The sequence below is a fragment of the Apodemus sylvaticus genome, chromosome 2 (genome assembly GCF_947179515.1).
Source record: "Apodemus sylvaticus chromosome 2, mApoSyl1.1, whole genome shotgun sequence".
In the NCBI taxonomy this organism is placed as follows: domain Eukaryota; kingdom Metazoa; phylum Chordata; class Mammalia; order Rodentia; family Muridae; genus Apodemus; species Apodemus sylvaticus.
In genome coordinates, this window is record NC_067473.1 from 177,499,077 (window position 1) to 177,515,497 (window position 16,421).

The 16,421-nt window shown below is 39.7% G+C and overlaps 1 protein-coding gene across 3 annotated transcripts in view; it reads left to right on the forward strand.

Moving 5' to 3' along the window:
• Positions 1 to 16,421, forward strand: part of Pik3c2g (phosphatidylinositol-4-phosphate 3-kinase catalytic subunit type 2 gamma) — a 311,639-nt gene that overhangs the window by 80,078 nt on the left and 215,140 nt on the right. For 2 of the 3 annotated variants that reach the window (XM_052172749.1, XM_052172750.1), the window contains 4 exons: positions 226 to 348; positions 5,349 to 5,480; positions 11,413 to 11,527; positions 15,185 to 15,315. In XM_052172749.1, coding sequence (XP_052028709.1) covers positions 226 to 348; positions 5,349 to 5,480; positions 11,413 to 11,527; positions 15,185 to 15,315 — 501 coding nt within the window. The remainder of the gene's footprint in view (positions 1 to 225; positions 349 to 5,348; positions 5,481 to 11,412; positions 11,528 to 15,184; positions 15,316 to 16,421) is intronic. The other variant, XM_052172751.1, reaches the window with a different exon arrangement.

Sequence of the window (16,421 nt, forward strand, 5' to 3'; positions counted from 1 at the left end):
GTGTTGTTGTACTGGTGTCTCCACAGACTCAGGAAAGTTATAGGGCTGCCTATTTGCTGTCTTCCTGACATACCCAACATAAACTTTTATAGCAACTTTTAAAGCACATTTTACACAAACAAATGTATTTTTATTGTTCGACTTGCACAATAACAATAATTGACCCCTTTTAAGAAGCTATCTTCTTTCATGTGTTGAGCTTATTGGATCAATGTTTCTTTTCAGCTACAAAGCATTTTCGTTTTCCTGCTGGCTCACATATGCTGGAAAGAAGCTGTGCCAAGTGAAAAGCTGCAGATCCCTGCCAGTCACAAAGTCATTCTCTTTTTTGGTCAACTGGAATGAAATGTAAGTTTAACCTCTATTCTGGCTGAACTGGCTAGCTAAGAGAAGATGACCCCTGTTCCATTTTAAACAGATCATGGTGTGTGTGTGTGTGTGTGTGTGTGTGTGTGTGTGTGTGTGTGTGTGTAAGAGACAGGGTAACAGATACAGAGAGACACATAGACAGAAACACACACACACAGGCACACACACACACACAGAAAGAGACAGGGGAGGAAGAGGAGGAGGAGGAGAAAAAGGAGGAGGAGGAAGAGGAGAAGGATGAGAAGGAGGAGTGTTTGGGAACCAGTTAACTGATTTGATGGTGTGATAAGTACAGAGAAACAGTAGATAACATACTGTTCCTTCAACAGATTTAAAGTCCATTGAAAATTCTAAACAACTGTCTCATCCATATGACTGAATTGAGGAGCAGGGAAAATTATAAATTCCAAGAGGCACTATTGTTCATTCACATTCTGGAGATGAGGGATATCCTGAACTTTAACCAAGTTAGTTTCAGCTAAGAAAAATTAAATCATCTGATAGTATGTGTTCTCTCTTTTCACACATTAACCAGTTGCATATTTATTTAAATAATCAGTGGGGGAGGTGGGAATAAGTTGCTAGAATGCATTGCTAATTAAAGGAAGAGCCTCCAGGTACAGCCATTTATTAAAGCCCGGCTTCTTCTTCTTTTCTTCTTCTTCTTCTTCTTCTTCTTCTTCTTCTTCTTCTTCTTCTTCTTCTTCTTCTTCTTCTTCTTCTTCTTCTCCTTTTTTTTAAGGGTTTCATATATTTTTATTCTATGTCTATACGTGCTTGCCTTTACGTATGTGTACCAGGTGTAACCAGTGCTTCCGAAAGCTCTGAGACGGCATTGGATCCCCTCAGATGGTTGTGAATCCGAGACTTTTGCAAAAGCAGACAATGCTCATAACTGCCAAGTCATCTCTCCAGTCCCTTAGCTGACTTCTTGATGCTACCCGGCCCCTGTAACCCTTCCCTTGCTACCCCCAAACACAAGTCCTCCTCTTACTCAAAATCTTGGGGTTATCAACCCATCATGGCATTGGTAATTTTCCTGAAACTTCCTTCTCTGCTTCTGAGGCTGTCTAATTTCTATGTGGTCTCTAATGCTTCTCTGATATCCACATTCTCAAACTGCCAAGTGGAAGAATATGACTGCTCATTGTCTCTCCGAGCTCTCAGAGGGTCTAGCCTTGGAAGACAGTTTGGTTCTCAGTATTTATCTTTGAAAAGCATCTGTGAGAGCTTCTAGGAGTCCAAGGATGTGTTAAAGCAGTGGTCCTCCACTTTCCTAATGCTGGGACCCTTCAATACCACTATTCATATTGTGGGGATTCCTATTACAAAATTATTTTCATGGCCCTTCATAACTGTAATTTTGTTACTGTTACAATTTGTAATGTAAATATCTGATATTTCCAATGGTCTTAGGTGACCCCTGTGAATTGTTCTTTTGACCCCTGTAGTTGATATTTACTATTTTTCTTTCTTGCATCCATTCTACCATTCTTATTTCACCCATTCAAGTTCCTAACACTATATAGGAGAGAAAAGGGGGCAGAGAGGAAAGGAAAGATGTCCCTGAATAAAGTCAAGGGTCAGAAAGGGGGCAACATTATTATTAGACTACTTTCTGCTGATTAGGGGCATCAACTTCCTCAGGGCAAGTTTGATCATTACCATCAAGATATCGAATTTCTTCTTGTTGTTTCTTCTTTGTACACGACTACTTACCAAACTATGACCAACCTCAACCAACAACAAACAAAATCAACAACTCACCCCACCTCTCAGGGCCCTGGCATTTTATAGCCTCTGAAAAGTTTCTAGAATTCTAAATACCACACATACAATCACAGACACTATCTATAGCTAGCAAAATCACATCCATGCTAGAGCACAAGGCAAATCTTAGTCAGCTGCTGTGAAGCGTCCCCGTTTCCCCACACCCGGGATTGAAACAAAAAAAGTATATTCTTATATTTCTATGCTTTCTAACGAATCAAAAATTCCAGAAGTTGTCACTACAGATTTCTGTTGTGACCCACAGGTTAAGAACCATTGTCCTAAAGTGACTCTAGTGTGTCTGTTATATCTGTCTGAACCTAGTACTGGCACAGTCTATGGCAACTGTGTCCTGAGACAGGGTATGCAACCTTCTGTTCCCATACACACAGGATCCTTCCCACTCACACGAATTCAAATTATTCTGTAACTTGTACATTCCCCAGGCCCCCTTGTTCTTTTAAGGTTCTTAGTTCTTTTTATCAAAGATGCAATTTCAATTATCTGACCAATTTTAAAATATGGAATTAGTCCCATTTGTAAAATCCTTCAGTGAGTTTCCAATTCCTTTAGACAGAAATCTGAGTTATTTGGCGCAGAGCACCGATTCTCTGCTCTGGCTCTGCACACCTCTGTGCATTCGTTTCTAGCACCAACCCCAGCCCCTCCCTCTCCACCTTGCCACATTCTCAATCTTCTCTACTTATCATACCAAGAGTAGAGATCACACTTTACTAGAGATTCTTTTGGGTCAGAAACACACAAACTCCTTTGCTCCACCCACCTGCAAACACTCTATAACATCCTTCGAAGTGAGTGAGCCCTTTTCACATCATAGATGTCTACCTTTTCTTTTTACTCCTTTTTCTGAACTCTGAACTTTTTCCAAATGGTACCTTAACTGGGTGTATAAGTTTGTATTTCTCTCTACATATTCTAACTGATACAGATTTATCTTCTGAAGAAGCTAATGTAGAATAAAAGTCCAGTAAGGGTTATTAGTTAATTGGTGATTTTTGTGGAACCAATGACTCCTTTAAAATGTTATTAACTATCTTGATTGCTAAAATTATTATTCTAATTCAACAAAAAATTATCTGTGATTATTTCCAAAAATCAAATTAGCTTTCACCTGAAGAGAGAAAAATTCAATTGTAAAGATAGTTTCGTTTTAAAAAATGAGCGACTTATTAATTTGAATACCCAGGACATACTCCACAAATTAAATGATGTCCAAAAAGAATGGAGGAGTGGCCCCTGGTTCTGGAGAGACTCAGTGCAAGAGTATAGGAGAATTCCAGAACAGGGAAGTGGGAAGGGGTGGATGGAAGAATAGGGGGACGGAAGAGGGCTTATGAGACTTGCAGGGAGTGGGGACCCAGAAAAGGGGAAATCATTTGCAATGTAAATAAAAAATAAAAATAAAATAAATAAATAAATTTCTTCAATTTGGAAAAAAATAACATTGATATAAATTTATTTTCTTAAACCTGTGTTACTTTTCTATGAAAGATTCTTGAATTCTTCCTGCAGATTTGGGCATTGCAACCTAGAATCAGTTTTTATTTTACTTCTATTAAACCCATTCATATTCCATTTTGCTAGATGCTTGTAACAGTTTCATATATTTTATTAGCATTTGTTACATTGGAATTAAAGTTACATCTCATTCCTAGCCTTTAATGTTAAGCACTTAAACTTACTCTGGTTTTGGAAAAATGAATCTTATGTAGATGAAGAAAAATAACAATTACTCATTTTTACTTTCTAAATGATTTATTTTTACTTCTATGTATGTATGCATGCATGTATGTACTATGTATGTATGTTTTGTATGAGACTATGCCATGTGTGTGAGGGTGCCCATGGACGCAAGAGAGGAGCTCAGACCCTCCAGAGCTGGAGATTCAGGTACTTGTGAGACACCTGGAATGGTTGCTGGAGACTGAGCTCTGATCCTCTGGAAGAATAGCAAGTGCTCTTCACCTCTGAGTCAATGCTTTAGCCCCTCTTGGATTATTTTTATAAAGTCTTTTTCCCCACTCCAATGTTCATTCTTTTGTTTTTAAGTAGTCATAGAGAAGTTTAAAAACAGAAACAATTCTTCAGTGAATGTGAGTCCATACATATTCAGAAGATGAACGGGACTCTGTTTAGAATGCATGGACTTTTTCCTAGAATTGATTTTTATGAAAGTGAACGAATGGAGATTGGCAGCAACCATCCACTGCAGTGTCTCTGTTTTTATCATCCTTAGTGTGGAAAGCTCAAGGCACATGGGAAAGAGCCGGCTCTTCTTTTAAAAAGAAGGGGGGACATTGTAGGTTATGTGCAAAATGGAGTAAGATTATTGCTCACACCACAGAACAGAAAAATGGAAACGTAATATAGAGTCAATTATAGATAAAGGCGCATTCAAGAAATTACTGTACCTTCTGCATTATCGTCATTTTGTGTCATTTCAGAGATTTTTTTAAGCCCAGAAAGATCTGAGTGAATGTGGAAACTATGAAATAATATAAGTAGAAAAAAATTAGATAGCAAAATATGCAATGTTTTAATACATGTGAATTTTCCCTGTCTTTAAAAGTAGATTTCCATCACTCTTGTCTTTCCTCCCATTGTTATCCCTGACTTCTCACTCAAATTACATGTTGATAACCATCAGAGCCAACTTTTCAACAAGTATACTTTCCTATCCCAAAGGGGGGGTTCATCCTTCCTACACAGAGCTTATCCACTAACATCTAACAGTCGTTATTAACTTAGCGTATGATATCACACACTAAGCTTACATTACATTTCTTCAATCCCAGATTCTTCTTCCCTGTTTGCCATCAGTCAGGTTATCTGCTATTTACAGTATAGAAACTAGAACTCACCATCAATTTCCCATTGTCCTTTTCTACTCTTATGCTTTCTGTTAAATTTGGTTCGTTCACCGCACCTCTCAACCCCTCATCTGGATCCATTCATATGACTTACTCGATTCTCACTCCTAGGAGCTTCTTTACACACAACTAAATATAATTGGGTGGTGTCTGTTTCCCCATAGTATACCACTACTCTCCCCATATGACCTTGTATATGTCATTAAAATTTTCAAGAGGACATCTCCATTCAAGTACTCCAATTTTTTTTTCTTGAATAATTACAAGAAAATGTTTGGAAAATCATGGTTATTGTTGAATACTTTCTTTGCTTTTCAGAATCAATTTTCCTCTTGAGATAAAGTCACTTCCAAGAGAATCCATGCTCATTATAAAACTGTTTGGGACCGACTCTGCCACCCACAGCACAAATCTGCTGGCCTGGACCTGCCTTCCACTGTTTCCAAAAGAGTAAGCACATCATCCGTGATTAGCCGAGCTCCTGTTCCAACTCAACCTTCCGGGGACTGAGTGTTCCTTGGTTTATAGCATAATGAAAAAATCAAGAGGACATTTTATACTAAAATGAGGTAGCTCGATATAAATCATGAGTATTGAAATCAGAACAGAAGAGTCAAAATGGAGAACTGTCTTTAGAAGCAGAGCACATTCCCCGCTCAATAGCTGGGTCATTACCGTTGGGGAGGTGTTAAGGCATGCTTCTTGGGCTGTCAAAATGGTTGGCAAGACCATTCTCAATGACCCTTTTCTTTGTTAAACAGCCAACTTCCCTGAAATTACTGTTTCAAAATGAATACACTGTTGTTTAGAAAAAAGGCCATAAAATTCTGACTAAAATAAAAATTATAAAACATGACATTTTGCTAGTATTATTGCCAAAAAGGAATACTTGGCAACTCCCAAAGTTTCATAGAACTGTGAGTTCAGATAGTCATTCTAAGTAGCAGCCCTAGAAAAATCAACTGTTTATTTAACCTCTAATTTTTGAGAATTATTCCTGCTTAGAACATAATAAAATCAACAATTGCCTATGCTTTGAAGGGAAAATATTTCTGGAATCGTCAATGTATTTTTTTTGAAACATGGAAAGCCCTGCTTTAGGATCAGATGATATAATTTCAAGAGCTTCAAAAACTAGAACTTGTGTTGTTATGCTAATATTACTATAAGACATGTTTCTACACATGTAGCCTCAGGAAAATATAGTGCTATGGAAGTGTTTAAGACATTATATCTCAGTTTTCATTTCCAATAACCAGACACTATAGACAAATTTTATCACACAGGCCAGATTAAATTTTAAAAATTCATTTGATTATTTCTGATCTGGATCTTGTATGTTCATCTGCTTGTGTGTCTATGTATATAAATCTGTACACGTGTATTGTGTGTATGTATATATTGTATGTATGTGTCTCTGCGTGTGTGTCTGTGTGTTTGTATATGTGCATCTTTCTTTGTTTACATGTGTATTTATGTGTCATATATATGGGCATGTTTGTCTATGTCCTATGTCCTATATATCTGTCTCTGTGTATGTACATGTCTGTTTCTTGATTTGGATTAGTTCATCTCCCTGTATATATTGAGGACAGGGAATGTGTTCATCTCTGTAAAGTCTGCCATCTTCCATAAAATATAAATAGGCAATCAATGTTTTTTACAAAATGGAAAAAAAATCAATCTCTGTAGAAAGATTTTAAAAGCCTACAAAAGCACAGGTTAGATGGAGTAGGGCTGTCTGCTGCTGTTAGAGGACATTTCAAACATCTGACTGGAGTGCTAAGAACATTCATGACGTTCTCCCTAAGAGAAGTCACATGGGTCTCTTTCCAACTTGTGAGCGTCCAGTTTCAACTGCAGTATTTTAGATGGAGCATTTTTGTAAAGTCATGTTTTCTTCTATTGCCTGGAAAGCGCATTCAGTCCTCTCTACCAGCTTGCTGTAGATAGAGTTGCCAGTATAAACCCTGGCTGCCTGCCAGTGTGCATCCCTTCAAGCTGTTTGCATGGGATGGTCTTCCACTGTGGGAGTCTGTGGGAGTCCATTATTGGAACTGATCCACACTGATGATTTTTCAAGGAAATATATGTAAAGCAATAATAATTAGACATCAGAAATCAAATAGGCTTCCATGGTTATTTCAACAAACCTTTGGAAATATGTACCCAGTAGACTGTTTCACATCAAAATCAGAAAATTCTCCATCTCTCCTCAGATAAGCAATCAAAAGAAATCAATATTGTTCTAAGACATCAAAAATCCATCAGATTTAGCTGTTGAGGCACAGTTACAAATTCCATTTTTCTCTTCACTACACTTTGCAGAGATTCTTATTCTATTTATTTAGTGTAGGCATTTCCAGAACACCGAAAAGTAGCATCTTGCTTTCATTTCCACTCACAGGATGGCCTTTGCCCGTAAACATCTGATACTGAATCTTTTATTATAGTTTGAATTGCTCCTCACCAGCTGTGTGCAAGTGTAATGACCACTTATATTGATATTTTTTCCAACATGGACATGACCTCAGAATGGCTTCCTGGGGGCAGTCTGCCTCTTCAGAACCTCCACAGTGGACTTTTGAAAGAACAACGGTAATTAAGCTCAGACATACCTATGAGGGCTGCATTAGTGAAGGCACATAAAAATAAGCTTCGTCATTTACAAGCACCCAAACCACTCACCCTCAGGTCTATAAAGAAAAATATCTCAAATCCAAAGGAAAGATTTAGTGAACAAAATCATGTGGCCCTCTTTTGGAGACAAGACTGTGCCTGTATCACATTCACAGTCCTTCCCCCACTTCAGCAAGGAGGGATTTTCTTCAACACAGCCATGTCCAGGAGCTCCTTTCCCAACCTTATTTCACAGACAAGAGTTTGTTACTTATCATTTTTACTGTGGAAGTTTCTTCATCGTAGAGAAGTCTTGGGAAATAGGAATAATTTGCAGAATTTCAAACATGACCAAAGATAAGTCTTAATCTCCAACCAATTTGATTTCTCACGGGTTGTTAATACTGACCCTGTCATGTCAGCTGTCTTAGAACTCTGTAGTAAACAGTACTTGTGCTATTTGGATTCATTTGGATTCACAGAAGGCCTTGCATCCAATCACCATGGTTGACGATGGGAACCTCTGTGGAAAGGTGATCTGATTTCAGTCATCCAGGAGCATCAAAGTAGAGCAAAAGCCAGAATTCGGGTCTGAGTTCCCACCTTAGCGTTGTCTGTTTTCAAATTCCTGCTTTGAGATGCCGCATCCTATACCATGGACATAAATCAAAGTGTCGCCCCACTACACTGGCTCTGGCCTCAGCATCCCAGCAGCTCTCCTTTTAGACATGCCTGAGCCTCACTAGCCCTCACAGAGTCAGGATCTCAAATTTTTATTTTGCAAACAGGTCCTCACAATTTGCTTCTGGCTTCCCAGTGACATAACCCTCTGTTTACTCTGGCCCTGGGTGTTGGGAATTGATGCAAAGACTCTTAATAACTAAACTCAATAATCATTATTTTGTTGTTTTAGGGATCAGTGTTGACAGAAGCATTAACAACTTCATTTGTCTTCCTGGATGAAGCAGATTCAGGGTTGAGATTTTTAATCACTGAATTGGACACAAATCAAGTTTAAAAGATCTTAAGGATATGCAGGGAAAATATCTTCAAATACCATGTCCAAAAGTAGAGTCTAATTTCCAAGCACATATTTGTAAAAGAGTAATGAACAGTGCAGTTGTGCTGTGCAAGGAGAGTTCTCAGTCTTGTGGTCAGTCCTAGCTGGCCTCTCCATACCACCCTTCTGAAGCCAGCCTTCACTGCCACAAGAACCCTCACTCCACGTGAGATCTCTTGAAAAACACTGATTTTGTCCAAGAAACTCCAGGAAGCTTAGCTAACAAAGGCTGGGTGCTACTACAGACAAGCTCCAGGCAGCCTGATACCAGTGTGATGCATGTAGACAGCCTTTGTAATCTTTTTGTTTCTTTTTTTTGTTTTTGTTTGTTCATGCATATAGAACTTACTAATAAATATTTTTAACCATAGTATCTTATCAAATTTTATTTTTATGTATGGATATTTTGCATGCATGTAAACCTTTGCACCACTTGGATGTGTTGCCCTCCTAGAGCCCAGATAGGGGCACTGAGTTCCCTAGAACTGGAGTTACAAATGTGTGTGAAATACCTTATGGATGCTGGGAATCAAACACAGGTCCTCTGGAACAGCAACTAGTGCTCTTAATCACTGAGCCCTCTCTTCACCCCAGGAGTGACTGCTTTTTAATTACTGCTGATCCCTATCTACATTGGTCTAAATATGAACATTTTCTTGTCTCTATCTAAATTTTCTTAATTGTTTAAAACAAAACCACCCTCTATTTTATACATAGCCATACAATTTATGCATTAAATAACACTATAATAGAGCGATTGAGTATACTTTTAAAGAGAAGAACAAAAGAGCATCATTCATGTTACAACTGTGCCCTCAGCACAAATTTTTAAAAATTAACTCCTTCCAAATTGATCAAGGTAACCTAACGTATTGAGTGACTAATCAGGTCTAATTCTTACTGCCATGGTGAGGGGAGTCCAAGAGAAAGTCTCATCTCCTGAAGCCACCAACACTCTCAGGTCTATGTTTTATTCCTCTCTGGTGCTGATCCTCTTCTGATATTTATTTATTGGAAAGTCTATGAATGCCCTATTCGCAGTGCCTGGTACGGTCTGTTATTTGAAAACAAGCTCCTGAAACTAAGCAAAACAAACACCTCCAAAACACAATGGCCTTCAGGTTTGTATAGAATGAACCTCCATTGCCAATCATGCAGTTCATATTCTCTGGGCTCTCCTTCTTAAGCTCCACACATCCTACATCCACAGCAGGAGCCGACTTCATTCTAAATCCAGTGCCACCCAGTAGAAGTGGGGAGACTCTAGGTGCAATCTATCTAAGGGCAGAAAGAACAGACAGCATTTGATTCTTTCTTGATAGAAACCAGGTTAAATAAATCAGAAATTTTTTGGTTTCAGATGTGGCCAACACACAGTGTTCCTCCAGTAAAATCATAAAGCTAATGCATTCCAAGACAGAGGTGTAAAAATGTCATCTTTTCATGATTTCCACCCTGCAATTAATGAGGGCAAAACCCTCTCCACTCACAGCTCTGGCTAGGAGAAGTATGAAAGCTCTCTTGGATAAAAATGCCAAGTCACTCAGAAAGCTTTCTCACACTCTGACTCTCTTCCTAAGATGATAGGGCACATGGGGTTAGAAATGAAAGGAAAAATTTAAAACAACAACAAAAAAACACAAAACGTAACAACAAAAATAAAAAACACATGGCCTGCTAGCTCTGATCTCCAAACCTCGGCCACCCTTAAAGCTGGTAACCTTTTGTTTTGTCAAAAGCTGGCAGCAAGTGGAGCTCATTATGATCTCCCAGTTTAGCTGGGGTGCTGGATTAGACTGTGGGAGCCTGGTTACCCCAGGCACTGTAGAGCCGCCTGAGGTGTGCTGCCAGCCCAGTAGGCCCTGAATCGGATGGTGCTGAAAAGATGCTTTATCTTAATCTTACATTTACTTGTGTTATCCCGTGTGTCTCCATTTCCAGTTTGGTACATTGAAACCAAACACCATTCTTAGTTACCATTGGAATATGTTGTCAAAATTCTGATTTGTGCACAGGTAGCATTTAACGTTTTTCTTTTGTACAAGTTTAGTTGTTACTGCAGCCATTGAAAACACATGATTTCTTCCTTGGTTAAAGCATTTCCTCCGTGTCCTCTCTCTCATTTACTATGCTAATTTACAACTGATTTTAAAGGATTCCGAACACGAATAATCTTTCTATTTACGTGTGAAGGAACATTTCTCTTGTGAAATCCTACCACCATTTTGATTCTGTAGTCCATATGTTGTGCTGATTTAAATCTTGTCTCCCTATAAATTTAGAATCTTAAATGCCCAAGAAATTTAGTTACTGCATGGGGAGGAAGGAAAAAAAAAAAACCTCCGAAAAGCTACCACCATTCTTACTGAGTTCAGACACCCATAAATACAGAGTGCAAATCTGAGATTTTAGCTAGTCATCACCACCAGTGGCTATCACTAACACGTGCTACTGTTACAAAGTTCTGTAATATTAACCACCTATGAAAACAAATGTGGTGTCTATGAAAACATGTTACGTGTGACATGTTAGCAGCAAGCTGTCAGTCAGTGTCTGGACTTTTGGAGTGTCTTATTTCTCTTCTAGCTACTGAATGAAGTCATAGAAACAGCTGCTACTTTCTATCCCAAAATAAGCATGTGCCGACACTCATAGCTTTCCTTGGAGTGACTCCGGTCTGTCTGTGCATGTCATCTTTTGCAGAAAGTCGATGCTGGGCTCTAGGCTGTTGAGCATGACATTACAGAGTGAGCCTCCTATCGAAATGATAGCTCCAGGAGTATGGGATGCGAGCCTGCCTTCTCCACTGACCCTGCAGGTAAGTGTCCAAACATGAGGTTAAAGCACACACAGCAAATCGGGTTGTTAAGCAGTGTACTGGCCAGGCACAGAAACACTTCCTTCCAGGGTTATGCATCATATAAGACCACTTCCTCCAGCCTAGATCTGTGTGTCTTCTTTATCTTTTGTTTTACACCCAGCAGTCGCCATGATTTTTTTCAATCTGTATATATAATAACAACTCAACTTACGTCTTCATCATCCTGAAGAATATAACAGAAGTCTTGCTCTCAGCACCCATCTTAAGCGTGTCCATCCTCACTATTGTCTAAACACAGTCATTGGTATATATTACTGCCCTAGTACCTTATATCTGTTTTTTGCATTGTTAAATGTCCTTAAAATCTCTTCTACCACACCTGCCTTAAATGACTGGGTCACGAGAGAGCAATCGTAAACAAAATTCATTTTATAACTTTTTTCCGTAAAGCATCTGGACTCTCTGTGATTTATGATGGTGAAGACAAGGTGCCCAAGCACCCCAGGCTTTGGCTCACACTGCCAGGGGGACCTCATTTGCTCATGGCTGCAGTGCCTTGTGTTGGCTACAGACCAGCAACACAGACATGCTACTGTGTAGCGATGCAGGGCTATAGATTGCCTACTTCCACAAAAACTGGACAGCACATCTGGAACACAGTTTCTCCACCTTGGCAGCATTCTGGACTGGGCCCTACTGTGTGGTCCTTTCCCTGTGCAAAGGATGCCTAGCAGTATTACAGACTGCTAGCCAGTCTCTAATCCTGACCGTCGAAAATGTCTCCAGATATTGGTCAAGTGCACTCTGCCGACAAAACTGCCTCCCACTGATCGTCGTATTGGAGATGACACTTATAGGTCACAGGTATGAAGTGAGAGGTATAAGGCATGGGGTTTAGAAATATTCACGAAAAATATGCAGGAGTTGGAAAAGAACAAATCCTATAAAAATGTGGCTGCACATCAGGGTAGAAAAGCATTCCAGGAACCATCTGAGCGACGCTTTTAGCAGCAGCTTGACGACAAGAAAGACGTTAAGTCAGTGCAGACCTCAGTGTGCCGGGCCTGGAGGACAACTGGCTGGTATGGACTATGCTCAGTTTATGTAGAAGTGAACATATAACAGGACACACAGAGACATTTCAACCCAACAAGAAAATCCACCATAAACAAGATAAACATATTCTCATGCTAAGCAAGTAGGAATTACCAAATTTTAAAGTGCCCATTATTTTCATAAAGTAAATTGCTTGTTATTAAAGAGCCAATATTGATATCCTTAAAGGCCCTAATTTAAGAAGCCAAAGCACCCTGTTACATACTTTCTGCTACATACTTGAGTAAGAAATTGATTCAAGAATGAGTTTTAGGGTATAACTCTATTTCTAAAAGTGCTTGCGTGAGAACAGACATTCCTACCCAGAACCGATGTGAATACATGGCTGATTCGTTGGCATAGCTTGCAGTCTAACTGCTAGGGCAGTGAAAGAGTAGACCTTTGGGACTAAACAGCCAATCTGTCCAGTCAAATTAGTGGATTCCAGGGAAGTGTCAGGCCTAGTCTCAAAAAAAAAAAACAAAAACAAAAACAAAAACAAAAACAAAAAAAAACACGGATGAGCAGCACCTGATAATCAGCCTACCAGGCTGTCTTCAAACCTCAGTGTGTGTAGGCAGTGCCTTCACATATAGGAGCCCACACTCACAAGATCAGGAGATGGTAAGGAAATTAAAAGCAGGTCCTGGGACCAGAGTATGCCAGAAAATAAGCATGGGTCTGAGGGAGAGACATCAGGTAGGGAGTTGGGGGATGCATACCACAATCTCAGCTCTCTAACAGAAATCGGTAAGACACTGATCACATTTTCAGCTCCCTGGCTTTGCCTCTGTACACTCAAAGAGCACCTGGTTGTCCGAACGCTATGAATGGTAAAGGTCAGACTGCAGTTAGCAGCCATGCAAGGGAGGCAGGGGTGTGAAGTGTCATAGAATCCGGTTCTTCAGGAAAATAACTGCCATCCAACGCCGAGATGGCTGAAGCGAGGAGAAGCAGGCAGAAGGGATCCGGAGACAAGTTCAGGGTGGAAGATTATTGCTCATCTTTTCCTGCTTGCCCTTGACTGTAATCCATTCGACTCCATCAGGGTGTGTGCATGTGGGCAGGAGCATGTGTGCATAGACACGGACATGTAGAGTCAACCTTGGCCATCGTTCCCCAACAGCCTCCTCCCACCTTATTTCTCAGATACTGTCTCTTGCTTTCCTGTACCTCTCTGGTTAGACGAGGCTGGCTGACAATCGAGCCCCTGAGATCTTCCTGTCTTTCTCCCCCAGCCCAGCTATCACACAGCACATTCTGAGAGAAAGCACGTTTGTCTGCCTGAGACTGACTCCTTCAGTTTAGGGCGGTAGTCTGTAGTCTTGTCCATTTTCCTGAGGAGGGTGTTGTATTTATGCTTTGGTGTGTACTGCATCTATTACAGTCGCTCAGATGGAAAACCTTCACAGCACTAACAATCACTTTCCCTTCACAGTCATGAGTCTACAATTTCCCTGCCAGTTCCTTCAGAGACTGACGTAAAATTGTACTAGTTAGCTAGCTACAGTTTCTTGTATCGTTTTTATTTAATTTTATTTTTTAGAGAATTTTATGCACGAAGATTGTATTGACATCATTTACAGCCTTCCTTCTCCCCCTCCAGATCTTACCATACCCCCAAATTAATGCACACATGCATGTGTGCATACACACACAGAGACAGACAGACAGACAGACATTTAGTGTTACTCACATGTATATGTGCCTGGGATTAACCACTTGTTATTCAGGAGTCATCCTTGCTGCCTAGCAACCAAACAGTTGTGTGACCCTGGGGTGGTGGTAGGAGGAAGACTGCAAATGCTTTTATCTAAATCACCACAGTCAATCAAGACTTCAATATTCTTCTCGGTAATACTAACATTACTTTGTCTTAGGTTATCTTGCTTAGTTTATCACATTAAAGCAATTATTGACAAATGAGAACAAAGTTTATAACGAAATAGTGTTTACAATAAATATTATGGATTAAATAGAATGAAATGATCTATATTTTTCACGTAAATAGTAGGAAAACAAAAAAAGATTAAACTGCATTTCAAGCTGTAACTCACAAAGTCTAGACCATTCCTGGATTTTCTCGATGATACCAATAGGACAATTCAGCAGAGAAATTACAATGAAAAAAATTTTTAACCTTAAGAAAAAAAATACTGAACCCAAACAGTCCCAATCACACCATAGTTCAGAAACTTCTTGCTGCCATCACTGTTACCAACTGTCGCTTTATTTGTGAGAACCAGAGAGAACGTGATTTTAAAACACAGCAGAGGAGAAATATGTTCAGCTTCATGAAGCGTTCATAGATTATCATTCTTATACAACACCACGTAGTGTTCTAGACAATGTGTGCTAAAATACTAAACGCCGCTTATATCTGAATGCCAACTCCACACTCCAATGAGTCCTTTTAAAAGTATGTCAACCAATAAAAAAAGTGCAACAAAATAGAAATGATCATTTCTTTCATTTCTACAAATCTAAAGTAAACATCATTAGATTGTAAATGTACTTGCATGCATGTTTAGTTCATAGGAAGTCACTTCTTGGTTTCAGGTAGATTTCCCAGCCTCGGGATGGGAGTATGTGAAACCTGCGTCTGAAGAGAACAGAACTGACCGTGAAGAGCCTCCAAGAGAGTGTTTAAAGCACATCGCCAGACTCTCCCGGAAGCAGACTCCCTTGCTGTGAGTGGCCCAGGCCTGGGGTTAACCCTCTGTGTTCCGCTCTAGCCCCCCATGCTGAACACACTGAAGTCTTCTGAGAGTGCACATGCAGGCCCACGTGATCCTCGCGTTTCCCGGGGCGGTGGATGCTGGATCATCAGTTAATGTTTAAAAACTAAAGAAGTGATTTTACCTCATTCACATGGACTTTTTATAGGTCTTAGCAACTTTAACTTCAGATGAAAGAACAGTATGAATTTGGAAATGTTTCAATTCTGAGCTCTAAAGGCAGCAAGTGATTAGGTAGACGTCATCACTTCTCGGTGAGAAAGGTTGAGCGGCCATCGCTCTATACATTCTCGGAGGCTGTTTCAGTAAGCACAAGAAATTTAATTTTAGTTATTATGCCAGATATTTAAGACAACGGAAGTAAATCATTTCTAATAAACGCTAAGTCTGCTCATAAGGAATTCTTATTCTGGTCAAACAGCAATTCTCTAAATAAGGCAACGCTCACTTGGTGGAGCCACCGGGTAAGCAGTGGCCTTCATGCTCGCTCCCTGGTAATACCTGCATCACAGCTCAGGAGCTGTGCCCATTTGTAATAAGCCATAGGCATAAAGCTCGGGAGCTGTGCACATGCGCATATGCGCACCAGTATACACATTGCTAGAACCACACTATAATATGTGTAGCAGGAGGCACTGAATTCTAAGAAAAAGACATCACTTAAAAAAGAGGAGTTATACTTTTTGTGTGCTCCTCTTAAATACAAATTTAAGAATGGGCTAAAGAATCAATAAAAAAAAAATAACCAGCAAATCATGGAAGAGGTTAGTGTGGTTTTCTAGCAAGAGTCTGCAGTGGACCTTGGGAGGGAACAGTGGCTAGACTGGGGAGAATATAGGTTAACAGTTCATTGTACATGACACTGATTAGAATTTGGAAATAAGGTGCCCGAGAATCCAAGGAACTCTGGATAAATTGATGGCGAAGACCAGAGATTAAATTGATCATTGATATGTTTTGCTTTTGGTGCAGCACCCCATGCCCATGGGAACATTAATCATGGGATATGATTAATACAGTAAGTATACAAAATTTATTATATATAATATATAAGAGAG